A 17,491-nucleotide genomic window follows, 5' to 3' on the forward strand; every position below is an offset into this window, starting at 1 on the left:
AACCTCAATACCTGCCAACCCCTTGGGAGGCTTCACACTAAAAACTAACTTTAAACCCCCTTTTTTTTTTTTTTTTTTTTTTTTTTTAACTAGACCAGGTAAAAATAGCTCCCTAAAGCCTATCTACCTCTCTATGTTAATTTTTTTTAATTAATTAATTAATTATTTATTTTTAATTTGGCCTAACTCCAGACTGCAGGATTTTGCACCTCCACCATATGCTGGAGACAGAGAATACTGACAGTCTGTGGGTGGCTCCTCAGAGTATAGGTCAAAGTCAGTCAAATCTTCTGTCTCCATCTGCTGGTGGGGAGGCAAAACCCATAAGTCTGGACTGACCTGGGTACGTACAGGGAAACTGCCTTACCATTCTGAAAATTTTCCCAGGTCCCTGCCTTCATTGCTGGGATTCCCTCCTCCCCCCACAACACCTGAAGTATAGGCACTGAGTCTAGCTCAACTGAGGGAGTCTCAGCTATCACCTCAGGAGTTCCCAGGCCTGATCCTGACAGGCCTACGTCCACAGAATTATATGTATATCCACCATCTGCTGGAGACAGAGAATACTGGCAGGCTGATATCAGTACAGAAGTATATGAAGCAAGTTGGTTAATCTGTCTCCATAAGTAGTAACTGGACTAACAATGAAAAGGAACCTAATTTCTCCATATTTGTAAGTAACCCACTGTGAACAATGGAGCATGTGGTTAATACATTTTAATAAAGACCCACTGACATCACAATGGTGTACCACCAATGTCATAAGTCACTCAACTGCCTTCATCCGCATTTCTTTCGTGGCAGACTATTGTCTGCCCTGCCATACAAGTACTGTTAGTATCAGGCCAACCCAGCCATACCTTCTCTTCTGCCAGCTGCAGCAGTTGCCTCCTGGCCTTCTCTACCTCTTCTGCAGGGCCCCTGATGGTGACCTTGTCGCTGCCTGAGCCCTCAGAGGGGAAGTGGATGTGCACCCCACCACACTCCTCCATGACGGAGCGCACCAAGCGTCCTTTGGCTCCAATCAACGAATTGTGTAGCTTGGCTGGGATACAAACTTCTGCTTCTCTGATGTTTGCCTGAATTTAAAAAAAAAAAAAAAAGTAATTTTTTGCTTCTGTATCTTGCATCTCATAGTCACAGCCGCTTAATGACTGTATTAATTTAATTAGGAAAATGTCTGCACAGCAAAGGCTAAGAAAATGTATTTGCAAGCTTTTCCAGTCAGAGACTTCCATCCAGTCCCAGAGGTGACAGGCTCAGTGTTTCTGTGCTCATCCCCTAAGCCCTCTGGTCCTAGGACATGCACTGCATCCCTGTGTCAAGACCTTAAGGTGGAAGGCAGTATCATTTTTCCAGCACGTACCAGTTCGCGCTGAATGGCGAGAATGCGATCACGGGCTGCCTCACAATTGCTCTTCTTGCCAGTGATGACAATCACCTCAGAGTTGCTGTTTTCAGTGGGGAGGTCGATCTTGGTGTTGGTTTCCTCACGAATCTGGTGAGACAAAGGCAGCGAGGGGCAGGTGGTACCGCCCGTAAGAGAGACGAGTCACCTCTGAGGAAAGTGGGAGTGCTTAAGATCCTCAGACCGGGATGGGTAAGGTAAGAAATAACCCAGACTCACTTTCTTAATGTTTGCGCCGCCTTTCCCGATGATGTTTTTATGGAACTGCTTGAAGATCGGCACAGGAATGGAGAAGCTGTTCTCAATCTGGAATGATAAACCAACCCCCACCCCCCAACATTTTATTAACTTGCATTGAAAAAATTCTATTTCTAATATGCATGAAGACTTGAATAATCACACATTCACCACAGGGGTGGCCATCATCCCTCCCACAAAGGACACATGCTCTCTCTGCCATGCATTGCTTACCAGCTCCATGATGACTTTCTGCAGGAACTTGGCACATTTCTCCACCTCATTCTTTGGGCCCCGTAACTGCACGATGTCGCTTTTCTGCGAAGGGTCTGGGAAATTGATGAGGACCTATTGGAAGTGATCAGCACGTGAGGCAGCTGGATCTGGCCCAACATCCTCTCCCACCATTTAAATCCAGACTATGGGATGCGAGGGTCCATTGGTCATACTGAAATATTATGCGCGCAATACACCGAAGCCTCAGTTTCCAGGGTATCCTTGTAGTATAACAAGTTATGCTTTTCCTCTCGGGGTTTGTAAGACTGCTGAAAAACTTACAGTCCATCATTACTTGGCCTCAGACCATTTTCACCCACATTACTGCACAGGGAAAGTGGAGGCTGAAGTTTCATCAGTATCCTCCCCATTTGCAACAATCAGGCAGCTACTGACAAGACTTCTCAAGAGGATGTCGCTGAGCAGACACAGCCTAGGCTTCTGTAGCCATTTTCTTTGGGCAGTAAAGCAGACTGTGTTACAAAGTCCTGTTCAAGCAGCAAAGTGAGAGTACATGGGAAGAAAATCTCAAGAGCTGCCAAGGCCCATCACACAAAGCTGATCTTGCCTCTACAGGCACGAGAATACTGAGAGTATGTATTCATGTCTCAGTACTTTATTTTTATTTGGATTGCGCTCACCCTTTTCATTGGTAGCTCATAGTGAGGTACATTCAGGTCCACAGGTATTTTATGTCCCCAGAGGGCTTACAATCTAATTTCTCACTAATGCCCTGGCACAGCCTAAGGCAGACAGCCCCAGCCCTCCTGCCTCACCTCAGGAAATTTGTCACGAATCTCTTTGATTCTCTCTCCTTTCTGCCCAATAATGGTTCGGTGGAAGCGTTGCTCAATTATCAAATCCTTGGTACGTTCATTTTCCTAGGGAAGAAATATCCTTAAAAGGTGAGTAGGGATGATGAAAAGGAGAGGAGAAAGATAGGTGAACAGAAGTTGGTAGTAGGTGGGGTACACATTTTAAGTTTTATATCAAGTTTTCTATGTCAAAATAAAAATGTTCATGTACACAAATATGGAATTATCATCAAACAGGGGGAAAATGGAGACTGAGGAAAGAAGAGATTCACCATCCTGGCTGCCATCTCCAGCAGTTCCTTGCGGGCCAGCTGCACCCCCTGGGGGTCCCCCTCAATGCGGATAAGATTGCTTTTCTCATTGTCTGGAGGGATCCGCACCGACACTTTATACTGCTCCTTAATACGATTAACTGTAGGACAAGAGCACAATGGTGAAGGCCCAGGGATGATACCTAGCTGCTGCCTATTTGTAGCTCCTGCTCAGGCCTCGCATCCTGTGCACTCTATCATCCAGTGACAAGCAGCCAAGTCAGTCCTATTCCAGGGCCAACATCAACGGGCTGCCACATGGAATTTGCAGAGCCCCACAGTGAATGTGCTAATATTCTTCCACTTCCACTGTGAACTGCAGGATCCCTGTTTTACACTCAGGTCATGGAGCAAGCACACCAAAGCAGTATGTCAGGAAACTTACTGTTTGCACCATTCTTGCCAATCAGGTGTCGGTGGAATCTCTGATCAATCATCACTTCGGTGTAGTCCATGCGGCCAAGCTGTGAAGAAGGCATGAGAACAAATTGGCTGTCAAATAATGGGGAAGGACTATCAAGTGCATACAGAGAGGAGTTTCTACTATCCTTAGGCTCTGAGCACATACAGAATTGCAAACATGTATGTGCTCCCTGCAAGGCCGTTCTAGCATCATGTGGTCCTGATCACATATAGAATACCACATTGCCATGGGACAAATGGCTCCTTTATATACACGCTGCTCCCTCTACCCATGGAGGAGAGACCCTTCCATGCTCAGATGAGTCGATGTCACAATACATTTGACATCAGTGACAGAATAGAATTTTAATTTTTTTTTTTTTTTTTTTAAAGGATAGCTAATGCATTAACAGTCCAGTCAAAGAGCTGAGATGTGAATGAACCTTCTAGCTTGGGAGGGACCAACAGGGGCAGAAGTGGAAACTTTATAAACATCTTACCTTGATTGGCTGGGAGCGTCTCTGGATGACATACATGTAGCTAGGCCGAACTAGGGAGGGGCCAACGGAAACTGGAGGTGTCCTGGGTAGCAGCTTCAGTGCATTTCAGAATTACCTCCCTTTATCAGTGTCTGAGGCAGTATGGGAGGTGGGGGAAACCCTCTGATAATGCACGCCTGTGATGTCACCCAAAGCCCCATGTCAAGGCGTGAGGTCAGCTGCTGAGGGCAGGCCTCACACAAACCTTTCCAGTGCTTTACACTTTCCAGACTTCATCGTCTCTTTAGCAGAAGGCTCTCAGACACTGGCCATTTCATAAATATGCACTATAAAGATTGAAATGCTTCTCCTCTACCTTCTAAATAGGGAAAGTAGCATTGGAATTTTTTTTAAACTCTAAAAGACAGCTTTATAATTTTAGCTAGGCAGTGCTAGCTTCAGCCAGTTCATTGGTTTACAGGCAAGAGGGCCCTGCCCTAACAAACCAGCAGCGATTACAGCAGAGCCATAGCACTCACCAGGTCCCTGATGATCTCCTGGATCTGCGTCTGTGCCACCTCCACCTCTTCCGTTGGACCTTCCAGAGTGATGCGCTCATCTCCATCTGTGAACTCGATGTGAACCTGTGGAGTCAGGCAAGATGCAGCAGATCAGAAGCCATGGAGAAGAGGAATCTATCCTGAAGACTTTTTGACAACTGTACAGCATGTAAAGTAACATCTGCCCTTGAATTGCAATGAACTGAAGCCAAGCATCAAAAGCCCAAGAGATTTTATCTCCTCCCGAGCAACCTGCCAATATCTATCCACAAGTTTGCACTGCAGCTGCTTCTTACTCTTCCAGCATACCATTTGGTTCCTGCCACTGACCTGACAGTGCCAGCAGGGCGAGCTCCTCAGCACTTCGTTTCTTACCTTGGGCAGCTGCTGGGTAATCCGTCCGATGTTCTGCCCTTTCTTCCCGATGATGAAACGATGTAGCCAGGCTGGAGCCGTTACTTCAGCTACCATCACACTCTTCGCCTGAAGGGAGGAATGATTGCAGGAAGATTCATAACTTAAGAGCCCCTTTCCCTTTTCATAACCTAGTCATGTTTCAGCATCCTCATTCTACCCCTCCCTTCTCCCTCATGAAAACAGGCAAACTGGGCAACGCACACCTTATTGACCCCCTCACCTTTGCATAGACCTGAGTCAGAGCTGGGCCCAGTCTGTCAGGTTCCCCCCGCAGAATGATGGTCTCAGAGCCACTGTCCAGGGGAGGCATCTCCACAGAAACCCCCGTGGTGTCTAAGATCTCCTGTAGCGTATTTCCCTTTGGCCCAATAATATATTTGTGCTGGGACTTCTTCACCTCCACCGAGATGGTCGTGGTCTTGCGTTTCTGGGGGGACAAGAGAAAGAGAAACCATTCTCTATGAAGTGACATTAAGACTTACCTGATAATTTCCTTTCCTTCTACACCAATCAAGTACAAATGGGTTTAGTCCCCTTATCCAGCAGTTGGAGCAGGTTTATTTTGGTTTTTTTGACATCATATATATGTATGTCATGTTTAGAACCGAAATAGCCGATTTACTACTGTCAAAGCTAAAAAAAACTATCAATAGTTACTTAAAAACAATATCTTGTATATAATATCTAATTTCAACAGGAAACTTCATTTTGCTTTACAAGAAACGCTATCAATAAAAACCAGCTTAAAACTTTTGTGAATTTTTTTTAACTTATATTTATTAAAGAAAATAAACTCAATCATAAAGGTTGCACAGTTTATTCTTCCCGGGTGGGCTTCTTGCAGGCAAGACTGCAGGGTTTTCACCACCTCCATCTGCTGGAGACAGAGGAATACTGAAGGGATGCAGGTGGCACAACAGGTTAAGAGAGGGTGCCCTTCAAGTTTTTCTCTGTCTCCCTCTGCTGGAAGGGAGGCATAACCCACAGTCTGCCCATTCCCCCCAAAACATGTCAATTCCCAGTGACCTGAGCCTGGCTCCCAAGCTTTACAACATCCCACTCCCTCTAATTTTTCTTTTTTTTTTTTTACCCTGTGGCCCCTGGCCTGACCTTATCTTCGTAAATTTTGCGGATGCGCAGCAGGGCTTGCGCAACAGGCTCCTTCTCTCCCGTAATGATGATCTCATCCTTGCTGACACTGGGCGGGGGATGTTAATGCGAGCCCCACTCTCCTGCATAATCTCCTGCACCACCTTGTTGAAGGCTCCAGCGATGAAAGGGTGGAAGGCTTTCTCCAAGCTGACCCGCTCCACAGCACGCTTATCCTGTGGGAATTGATTGGGTAGGACAGAGAGCTTGCATTAAACCTCTACTGTCAGAACACTCCTGAGAGAGAATCATCTCCCCCAAAGATGCTCTAGTTACCTGCTCTGCAGAGATAAGTAGGATCTCGTGCCGGGCCTTTTCGATGCCTTCCTTAGTGCCAGTAATCTTGATCTGATTGCTCGGGTCCTCAGGGCGGGGGATATTGATCTTGGTGGCAGTTTTCAATTCCAGCTCTTGTAATTTCTCTCCGTTTTTGCCAATCACAAAGCGATGGTGCTCCTTGGGGATGGTGACAGTAGCTGAAGCCTTTGGGGGAAGGTTGAAGGAAAAGGGGCAGACACAACCCAATCATTGACCACTTTTACTTCACTAATGTGCAATGCCAATTTCACCCCCTCCCCACCTACAGGAATGAACATAGTTCTTCCTTGAGCATACATCGGAAAAGGATAGGAAAATTGGTTCTTACCTGCTAATTTTTGTTCCTGAAGTACCATGGATCTGTCCAGATGAGTGAGTTTATGCATCCCTACCAGCAGATGGAGGCAGAGAACAAAACTTTGAGGCACTGCTGCATAACAGAGTGCCACCTGCAGTCCCTCAGTATTGACCTGTACCCAAGCCAAGATGTCTACCTTAACAAAACCCCAATAAACCTTGGACGAAAAGAGACAAAGTTGGAGTCCTCTGCAATCTAGGCCCCCTTGATTTAACACCAACATATACCAAACCATGTATAGTTTTTATTACTCTGATTATATCAAATGCCAGCTCAATCAGCTTATCCATATCCAGAAGCAAGGAAGTCTTTTGACAGATGGGAACGGTATCTGGACATCTGTGGTACTTCAGGAAGGAAAATTAGCAGGTAAGAACCAAATTTTCCTTTCCTGTTCATATCCCAGAGCAGTCCAGACAAGTGGGATGTATCCAAGCCACTCTATTCTGGGCGGGAACCCGAAAGACCCGCGTGCAATACTATCCCCCCAAATGTCGCTTCCTCTGGAGCCTACACATCTAAGTGGTAATGTTTGGTAAACATGTGAAGAGAAGACCATATCGCCGCATGACGGATCTCCTGCAGAGAAAGCAACCAACACTCCACCCACGAGGTCGCCTGTGCCCTATTGGAATGCGCTCGCAACCCCTCTGGCACCAGCCAGCCCTAGCAGATGTAAGCCAAAGCTATCATCTCTTTTAACCAGCGAGCAAATACTGCCCTTGGAAGCCTTATTTCCCTTCCTTGCTCCTGAACAGGCCAAATAGATGGTCTAGTTTCCGAAAGGCATTAGTCACCTTGAGATATCGCAAAAGGATACGACGCACATCCGATCAGTGAAGTTCCCTAGCCATTGAAGAATCAGCTGTCAAGTTCAGAAAGGCCAGAAGCTCAACCACCTTATTAAGGAAGAAAGAGGTCACTACCTTCGGCAAAAAAGAAGGAACCATGCATAAAGAAACACCATCTTCCAAGAAACACCATCTTCCAAAAAACACAGGAAAGGGTCCCTACACGACAACGCCTGCAGCTCAGATATTCGCCTAGCCGAACAATGGCCACCAAGAAAACAGTCTTCAGGGTTAAATCTTTCAACATCACCATCCGAATTGGCTCAAAATGAGGGCCACACAGAACCATAAGAACCAAATTCAGATTCCATGACGGACAGATCTTCCGTACCGGAGGACGCAGATGCTTTGCCCCTTTTAGGAAACGAGTCACATCCGGATGAGACGCCAGCGGTCTTCCCTGAATCCTACTACGCAAGGAATCCGAAGCTGCTACCTGGACCCGAAAGGAATTATTTGCCAACCCCTTAGTCAACCTGCTCTGCAAGAAGGCCAAGATCTGCAGGATATCCACCTTTAAGGGCTGCACTCTGTTCAGCAAACACCAGGATTCAAAAACTCTCCACACCTGAACATAAGCTATTGACGTGGAAGATCTCCTTGCCTGAAGCAAAGCTGCAATCACCGGCTCCAAAAATCCCTTCAAACAGAGCCCCCCTCTCAAAAGCTAAGTCGCTAGACAGAAGTGATCTTCTCACTCGGAAAATACGGGTCCCTGTCGAAATAACCCTGAGAGATGAACCAAGCGAACGGGCCAGTCCACCGCTAGACACATAAGGTCCACAAAACACGGCCGACGCAGCCACTCGGGCGCCACCAGAATCACTCTGCCTGGATGATTTTTGATGTACTGTAGCACTCATCCTATGAGTGGCCAAAAAGGAAACACGTACAGTAAGGTATGTGTCAGCCACAGTTGAACGAAAGCATCTATGCTCTCCGATCCGACCTCCCATCTGTGACTGAAAAAGCGATCTGTTTTCGCATTTGCTGGAGTCACCATAATGTCTATCACTGGTTTGCCCCTCCTTGCTTGCAGCAAGGTGAAGGCTTCTGCCGACAACTCCCACTCCCCTGGTTCCAGGCACTGCCTGCTGAGTAAGTCTGCCTGCACATTGTCCACTCTGGCCACATGAGAAGCCGCTAGTCTCACCAGATGTTTCTCTGCTCACATGAACATCTCCTGTGCCTCCAGCGCCACTAGACGTCATTCCACCTTGACAACTGATGTTCGCTACCGTTGTCCCATTGTCCGAAAATACTTATTTATTTAGCACTTTTATATACCGACTTTCCAATAACAGAGTTACTGATCAATTCGGTTTACATTCTAAACAGAAACATTGACAAGTTAATGTCTTACAATGAACAGGTAGCAGGAACTTGGATGCAGATATATGGGGTTAATAACATAACTTAAATGCTACGGAGCCAAATGTTGGCTAAAGAAATAGGTGATAGGTATAAGGCTGGGTATTTGATTTTTAGACTGCCAAGGATTCATAGATGACCTGAGAGATCTTTGGGGGGTAATAGAGAGTACTTGCACCGACTTGTCCTGAACGAGCGGAAGAAATGCCAACAAGGCCTTGTGCACCGCCCTGATTTCCAATCGATTGATTGACCAAGCCACCTCCACCAACAACCACTGACCCTGGGCCGATTTTCCTTGGCAAATCGTTCCCCCATCCAGAGAGGCTGGCATCCGTGGTTACCAGTACCCAGATCCATTCCCTTTTCCAGACTGTGCCGCGACAGCCACCATGAAACACTGGACCTGGTACTCTCTGGCAATGGTAAAGGAAGCTGAAATTCCTCAGACAGGGGCTTTCAATGGGATAACAGAGCCCCCTGCAGAGGACACACGTGAGCAAAAGTCCATGGCACTAAATCCAGCGTAGAAGTCATGGACTCCAGGACCTGCAGGTAATCCCAGACCTTGGGCACTGACAGGCTCAGCAACCGAAGAACCTGACTCTGAAGCTTGAGGACTCTCTCCGAAGTCAGGAACACCTTCCCCAGCTGTGTATCAAAGCATGCACCCACATACTCCAAGATTGGGTCAGCTTCAGATGACTCCTCGCAAGCCAAATGCCCCCAGAAGCTGAAGTACACACTGGACCGAGTGACCGCACTCCACAGACTTTGCTCGTATCAGTTTATCATCAGGTACGGGCGGACCAGGTCACCCTCCTTCCTGAGTGCCGCTGCCTCTACCACCATCACCTTTGTGAATGTGTGCGGCGCTGTCGCAAACCCAAAGGGAACAGTTCAAAACTGGAAAGGTTCTCCCAGATCCATGAACCTCTGATGTTCAGGCCGAATGGGGATATGAAGATAGGCCTCTGACAAGTACAAGGACGCTAGAAATTACCCTTTTCGCACCTCCGCTATCACTATGTGCAGCATCTCCATTCGAAAACATGGCACCCGGAGGGCCGCATTTACCTTCTGCAGATCAAGAATGGGCCGAAAGGTCCCCTCTTTCTTTGTCACCAGGAAGTACATAGAATACCTGCCCTGCCCTCTCTCCTGAGGCGGCACTGGAACAGTGGTGCACAGAAGTTGTAAGCGCTGTAGCATGTCTTGCACCACCTTTCGCTTGCACCAAGAGACACAGCAGAGACTACAAAGGCATCCCTAAGCGGCCAAGAAAATTCTAAGCTGTAACCGTCTTATCACCTCCAGGACCCACCAGTTCAACGTGATTCTCGTCCACTCCTCATAAAAGAGAGAGCCTCCCTCAGATAGCTTCCAGAGAGGAGAGGACCAACACACCTTCATTGTCCAACCTTACTTCCGCTCTCCCTTAGGACCCACCGTCCCTCGGGAATCTGCGCTGTCTCCCGAACTCTGTTTCTGCGATGCTGGCGCAGGGGCTCAGACCGCCAGAAATCTCCTAGCCTCTCGAAAATGGGCTTGCAGCAGAAAGGACTTCTTAGGACCCTTCCTGTCCTCAGGTAATTTATTGCTTTTCGACTAACTACTTCACAAGCTGCTCCAAGTCCTCCCCAAAGAGGAGCTTCCCACTGAAGGGGAGGTTTGACGGCTGGGCTTTAGACCACACGTCCGCTGACCAAATTCACAGCCACAGGAGCCTTCACGCCACCACCGCCGAGACCATACTCCTGGCAGAAGTCCGAAACATGTCATACAGAGCATCAGCCACATAGGCTACCCAAGCCTCTAAACAGGCCGCCTGTGCTGCTTCAGTTGCTGTTCCTGAACGTTTGTCATGTGCCTTCTGCACCCAGGACAAACAGGCTCTCTAGATCAGACTTCTGCACACCACTGCCTGAAGAGTCAAAGCTGAGACTTCAAAGAGCCACTTTAGTAGGATCTTCAGCTTCCTATCCTGGACATCCTTGAGAGCTGCTGCTCCCATTACCGGGATGGTCATCTTTTTAGTAACCGGTGACATGGCTGCATCCACCTTGGGAATTCTCCACGACTCCAAGGTCTGTTCCGGCAAGGGATATAGCTTCCCTATAGCCCTAGCGACCTTCAGGTCCACCTCGGGAAGAATCCCTTTCCCAATCCACCAACTTCTTCACCTGCTTTGGCAATTGGAAAGTGGTAGGAGGTCCCCGCAATCCCTCCAGGAGTGGGTTCACCCCTTCCTGATCTCGAGCTCCTCCAGACCTAGGGGAATCAATGGACCCAGTTCCTCCCTCTGAACAGCCGAACCACTCGCTGGTCGTCATCTTCCAAGACCGGAACAGCATCTGGTTCCTAAGTGTCCGGATCCTGCAGGGGTCTCCCAAAGCATCCAATGGATCCGGGTCCTGCCCCGGATCTCCCAGGGCATCAACAGGGTCCTTGTCTGGTCCCACCAGACCCCCTTGAAGCTGCTCAGGATCATCCAGGCTATCCAACGAATCATCCTCCTCCGGGGCACGCCAGAGTCCCAGCATACGAAGGAACCCTCCTGAGTCCGTGGGCTCTCTAGCCTTTTTGGCCGTCCAGGACTTCCTAGGCAAGGGTCTCTTTGCCCCTAAGCTCCTTCCTGGCTAAATAAGCCTTATGAAGGAGAAAGCACAAACCCTGTGGAAAAAGCCTCCGGGTCTGAGGAGGAAGATTCCTGATTAGCTTATTCACGAGCCCCTCCCTGTCCCCTGAGCCCTGTGGGGAGAATCCCAGGGCTCAGAAACGGCAGCCTGCACGTCAACATGTGCTGCCAAAATGGCCGCCGGCTCCTCTGACCACCCCAGAGCCATCCCAGTCATCTGCACCTTCGTGCTGTTCCCCGAGGTTCCTGCAGAGGCCGAGGCCCCCCTCTGAGGCACACATAGAGGCGACTTTGCCTCAAATCGTAGCTGCATGGGAGCTGGCATGTCGGGGCGGGCGGGCCTGCACACATGGTCAGGCCTAAAAATAAACTGAATCGCACTCGCCGCTGTCCTGGTGCTGAAATTCAGAACTCACCCGACCCCCGATAAAGGCAGGCAATTCGGCCCTCTCCCTCTGGTCTGCCTCTCGGCAGGAAAAGAAATACTTACCCGCTCCTCAGCCTTGCACAGAGCCTCTGCTGCTGCTGACCTCCCTGCTTCAAGTCTTTTTTTAATTTGTTTTTTTATAATAATAAAAAAAAAAAACAAAAAAGACAGGCCACAACAAAAACAACAAAAAAAGAGGGGAAAGAACTACTCCCCTGCTTCTGGAGATAGGAGGCTGAGGAGACAGGCCCACCAAGGGAGAGAAGGGCCCAGAGGGGGAGAGGGAATCAGGACCCCTGGCTATCTACCCCCCACTGTCAAGAAGGGCCGAGTCCGGACAGAGATTACCAAACCCCCCCCCCCCCCCCCCTACATCTGCTGGAGACAGAGAAATACTGAGGGACTGCAGGTGGCCACTCGGTTATGCAGCAGTGCCTCAGTTTTGTTCTCTGCCTCCATCTGCTGGTAGGGATGCATAAACACACTTGTCTGGACCGATCCGGGGTATGAACAGGAACACTGCCTTCTTTAATATTTGCTTAACGAAAAGCACACATATCCTACCAAATATGTTACTGCTACTCTGCAGTATGTGTGTCAAAAAATAGCAATACCTGGTAAACTGAAGGAGGTCTGCTGAGCTGGGAGTTCCAGAAAAAAAATGCACCCAAGCAACAGATCAACCCATTCATCATTTACTACATGCCAATGATGTAAGGGACCCACCTGGGTCTGAAGCCGAGCGACAATTTCCTTCCGAGCTTTCATGACGGAGTCCAGTTTACCAGTCACCATGATTGAGAGCCCCTGGTCCTTGGCCAGGGAGAGCTCGATGTGAGCCCCTGTCCTCTGCATGATGTCCAGACAAACCTTTGCCTCCTCTCCCTCTCCAAACTGGCTGTTGTCCTTGTACCGACGCTCTTCCAGAGGGACGTGAAACACCTGGCCCAGGTACAAGAAAAAAAATAGTGATTAACCCTACATGAGACAACCTTGGCCTAGCAACCCACCATTCATCTAAGGTAGAGATTGGAGAGGCTTGGGGAGTCGTGAAGGTACTAGCAAAAGGTAAACATCTCACTTGAGAGCTAAAGACTGCCTTCCTGCTAGAATATTGCAGATTCTACTTTTTTTCATCTTCAGTCCTCTCTGCAGAGGATTCCACACTATGCCCACCCCAGGCTTCACCACTCGTTCCTCTCTAGTCCCCACCACTGAGGATCTTCTGGGACTGTCCCAGACCTTTTTGAATTTAGATATAGATTTCCTTCCATCGCTTCCCCTGAGAAGCTATCCAAATGTTCCCATAATGCTTAGTAAAGAAACATTTAAACTGTTATTCCCAAGTCACCCCCTTCCATCCTCATTCCATGATGCTTTGCTCTGGAACTTCCTGTGTTTCCTAAGAAAAGACTACTTGCCTTCAAGGAAAGAAGCTTTTTTAATAGGTTTTACTGCTCTTCCTTTCCAAGGCCTTGTTCCTTACTCCTCCTCACATCTAGAATACTCCCAAGGAGACAGCTCACATTACAGTGAAGATGGTGAAATTACTTCTTACCTGATATTTTCCTTTCTTCAAAGTAGAGCAAGCCAGTCCACACCACTGGGTTGTGCACCAACCAGCAGGTGGAGACTGAGATAATGACTCGCTGATGTCCCTCTCATATAGCTCATCATAGACATTAGCCCGGCAGTATTTTTCTTTAAAAGCCAAATGTGGATACTAAACCACCTAAACATTATTACATCCTCCAATAATCATTCAAAATAGAACATTCTTCCATTATATAATTTTATTTTTTTTTTAAACATAATGGAACATTGCACTCAGCTCCGTCAACAGTCACATAGGAAAACTGTACAACGAATATCGCAAAACAAAACTTACCAAGTACAGTGCCATTCAATGCGCATGTGAGATCCTTGCCATACAATATGTTTCTTAAAGATCTTACACAATAGAAGATTGTCGACTGCCTCAAGGAAGCCCAGGGCGGATGGTGGACTGGCTTGCCCTACTTTGAGGAAAGAAATTATCAGGTAAGAAGTAATTTCACTTTCCTCTTCATCCAAGCAAGCCAGTCCACACCAGTGGGATGAACCAAAGCTACTCCCCAGAAGAGTGGGAGGCTGCCTGAGGCCCAAGCAGCACTGCAAAAGGACGAATCCTCCCATGCAGCCAGATCTAACTGATAGCATCTCGCAAACGTATGCAAGGAAGACCACGTCACCGCTCCACAAATTTTCGCTGGAAAAAGCAAATGCAATTCCACCCAGGAAACCACGTGCCCAGGTCGAACATGCTCTTATATGCTTCGGAAGAAGTTTTCGGCATTCACATATGCTGCTGTCACCACCTCATTAATCCACCAAGCCACCGTAGCATGAGAGGTCACCTCCTTCACTCCACGGTGAAGGAGAAAGAGCTGATACATCTTATGAAAGACATTGGTAACCTCCAGATAACACAATAAACGCCACCGCACATCCAAAGGCCGCAATTTCCTGAATTTCTGCCAATCGAAATCCCTATTCAAGGATAGTAGAAAAACCAACCGATTCAAATGGAAATCTGAAACCACCTTCGGAAGAAAGGCAGGTATCACCCTATCTGGCGTGATACCCAAAAAGGATTCTCTACATGACAAGGCTTGCAATTCCGAAATCCGCCTTGCTGAACAAATAGCGACCAGAAACTCCGTCTTCAGGGTCAACACCCACAAGGAAATACCCTGCAGAGACGAAAAGTCAGACCTGCAAAAAGAGAACCAGATTCAGATCCCACAAAAGAACTGGGAAACGCAAACTGGGGGGGGGGGGGGGGGTCCTTCACAGCCCTCAGAAATCTAGACAGGACTGGATGTGAAGAAATAGGCCTTCCCTGAATGTGTCCCCGATAAAACGCTATGGCAGCCACTTGCACCTTGAGTGTGTTTAAGGCCAAATCTTTACTAAGACGTTCCTGCAAAAAGCAGAGTTGCTTACCTGTAACAGATGTTCTCCCAGGACAGCAGGATGTAGTCCTCACACATGGGTGAGGTCACTGGACTGAGCCCTATCACGGAAAACCTGTCAAAGCTTCTAGAACTTTTGACTGGCATACTGAGCATGCCCAGCATGCCATAACTTTATTTATTTATTTATTTATAGAGTTTTATGTACCATCGTTCGGTATTGCCATCACAACGGTTTACAATTTTTATCATTTGGTTAACATGGTTAGTGCAATTTCATAGGTAAAGTGTAGCCACAGGGGTCTCCCTTCAGTCTAGTTTGTAGCAAAAGGTGCGAGTGAAAAAAATAAAATAATAAAAGATTCGGACCCAACTTTGCGGGGGTGGCGGGTGAGTTTCGTGAAGACTACATCCTGCTGTCCTGGGAGAACACCTGCTACAGGTAAGCAACTCTGCTTTCTCCCAGGACAAGCAGGATGGTAGTCCTCACATGTGGGTGATTAGCAAGCTACAGGCTGACTCATATTTGTTTGGACCAACAACATACAACTTGTGCAATAGGCACAACAACTGGTGTACTGTTGGGAAAAATGAGGCAGCCTGAATATTACAGCAGATTGGATGTGGAAGGAGTTGGGATTATACTGGAAATAAGTTCTTCAAGACGGATTGGCCAAAGGCAGAGTCTTGATGTCCTTCCTTGTCCAGGCAGTAATGTGCTGCAAATGTGTGAAGAGAGCTCCATGTTGCAGCTTTGCAGATCTCAGCAATCAGTACTGAACGATAGGGTGCTACTGAGGTTGCCATGGCTCTTACTGAGTGCGCCTTCACTCGTCCCTGGAGAGGAAGGCCTGCTTTTTCATAGCAGAATTCGATAGTCTGCTAGCCAGTTGGAGAGAGTTTGTTTGCCCACTGCAACTCCTGGCTTGTTTTTTTTCAAAAGAAACAAAGAGTTGGGTGGATTTCCTATGGAATGCAGTGTGGACTAGGTAAAATGCAAGTGCACATTTACAGTCCAAGGTGTTTAAAACCCTTTCGCCTTGGGAAAAATGTGTCAAGACTATAGACTGATTCAAGTGGAAGTCAGTAACCACCTTGGGAAGGAATTTAGGGCGAGTACAGAGGACCACTCAGTCATGTAGGAACATGGTATAGTGTATGTGACAAGTGCTTGTAACTCACTAACCCTTCGAGTGGATGTAATGGCTACTAGGAAGAGAACTTTCCATGTAAGAAATTTAACATCGCAGGAGTGCAAAGGCTCAAACGGGGAGCGCATGAGAATTGAAAGTACTACGTTTAGGTCCCATTCAGTGACTGGTGGCCGTAGAGGGGGCTTAAGTTATAGTAGGCCCCTCATAAACCTACTTACAAGGGGTTGCGCTGTTACTGAGGCATCCCCAACTCCTTTGTGGTACGTTGAGATGGCACTCAAGTGTATCCTCACCGATGAAGTCTGGAGACCAGAGTCTGAAAAGTGCCAGAGATAGTCTAATAGAGATGGCATGGGACACAAGAGGATTACCAGGCACTGTTTGCTGCACCTCCTTTTTTCTCTGACTATCCTGCTCCACTGCCCTCTTTCACTTGGAGTGAAACCACTGCCATACAGAAACGGTCCACGAGAGCAGAACTACACGCTGCTACTCTCACTGAATATTGCCAAGTCCGCCAGATTCCTCGAGGACTTATAGTTAATAAGGAACCTCGTTTACATTCTGATAATGTGGAATTCGTTGTTAAATGGAATCAAATTTTGAATAAGTGTTCATTTGACCTTATGATTTTAATTGTTGAAACAACAAAGCAGGTAGCCTGTTCCTTGCAAGAAGAAGTTAATGTGAATATCGATCAGTTAAAATCATCCTTGCCAATTGACTCTTTTTCAACACAGTTAAAAGACTTCAAACAAGAGTCTTGAAAAATTTAGGTCTGACCTGAAGACCACCAAATTCAAGAAATTCCAAAGAGACGCCTCCGATTATTCTCGTGGTTTTGTATACCCATGGATGTCAACCACTTCTCGGTTTCCAAAAAGGAAATTCATGTTCGCAGAATGTTCTTCGGATGAATCCACAGGGGATGAAAAGAAAATTAGTTCTTACCTGTTAATTTTCGTTCCTGTAATACCACGGATCAGTCCAGACTGTGGGTTGAGCCTCCTTTCCAGCAGGTGGAGACAGACTAAAACTGAAAGGATATCCTATATGAGGACAGAGCCTATCCTGTAACCCTTCAGTATAACCATTGTCAAAGCAGAAAATAACAAAACCAGAATAGATCAAGCAAGTAACCATAAAGCTCAATGGAGCAACTGTAGAACAATGTAAGAAACATGGTATGACTAACAGCTCTTGCATATACTTGGTATTTAAACGACCAAGGCTTCCGGTGTAATTGCTCAATATTCTTGCACAAAAATAAAGTATTAGAATCTGCGAATCTGCAAGAAACAAGCTTTGAGAGGACAGAAAGAAAGACATACAGGGAAGGGCGTCTGGACTGATCCGTGGTACTACA

General features: G+C 47.2%; 1 protein-coding gene across 1 annotated transcript in view; it reads right to left on the reverse strand.

The window, feature by feature from the left end:
• Positions 1–770: 770 nt before the first annotated feature.
• The window catches only part of LOC115077463 (vigilin-like), a 36,781-nt gene continuing 20,060 nt past the window's right edge, over positions 771–17,491 (reverse strand). Inside the window, 14 exon segments of the mRNA XM_029579756.1 lie at positions 771–1,079; positions 1,367–1,498; positions 1,628–1,714; positions 1,880–1,993; positions 2,698–2,802; positions 3,009–3,148; positions 3,433–3,511; positions 4,468–4,572; positions 4,864–4,971; positions 5,126–5,332; positions 6,016–6,116; positions 6,119–6,230; positions 6,331–6,537; positions 12,744–12,959. Coding sequence (XP_029435616.1) covers positions 771–1,079; positions 1,367–1,498; positions 1,628–1,714; positions 1,880–1,993; positions 2,698–2,802; positions 3,009–3,148; positions 3,433–3,511; positions 4,468–4,572; positions 4,864–4,971; positions 5,126–5,332; positions 6,016–6,116; positions 6,119–6,230; positions 6,331–6,537; positions 12,744–12,959 — 2,022 coding nt within the window.

Source organism: Rhinatrema bivittatum, chromosome 16 (genome assembly GCF_901001135.1).
Source record: "Rhinatrema bivittatum chromosome 16, aRhiBiv1.1, whole genome shotgun sequence".
Classification (NCBI taxonomy): Eukaryota; Metazoa; Chordata; class Amphibia; order Gymnophiona; family Rhinatrematidae; genus Rhinatrema; species Rhinatrema bivittatum.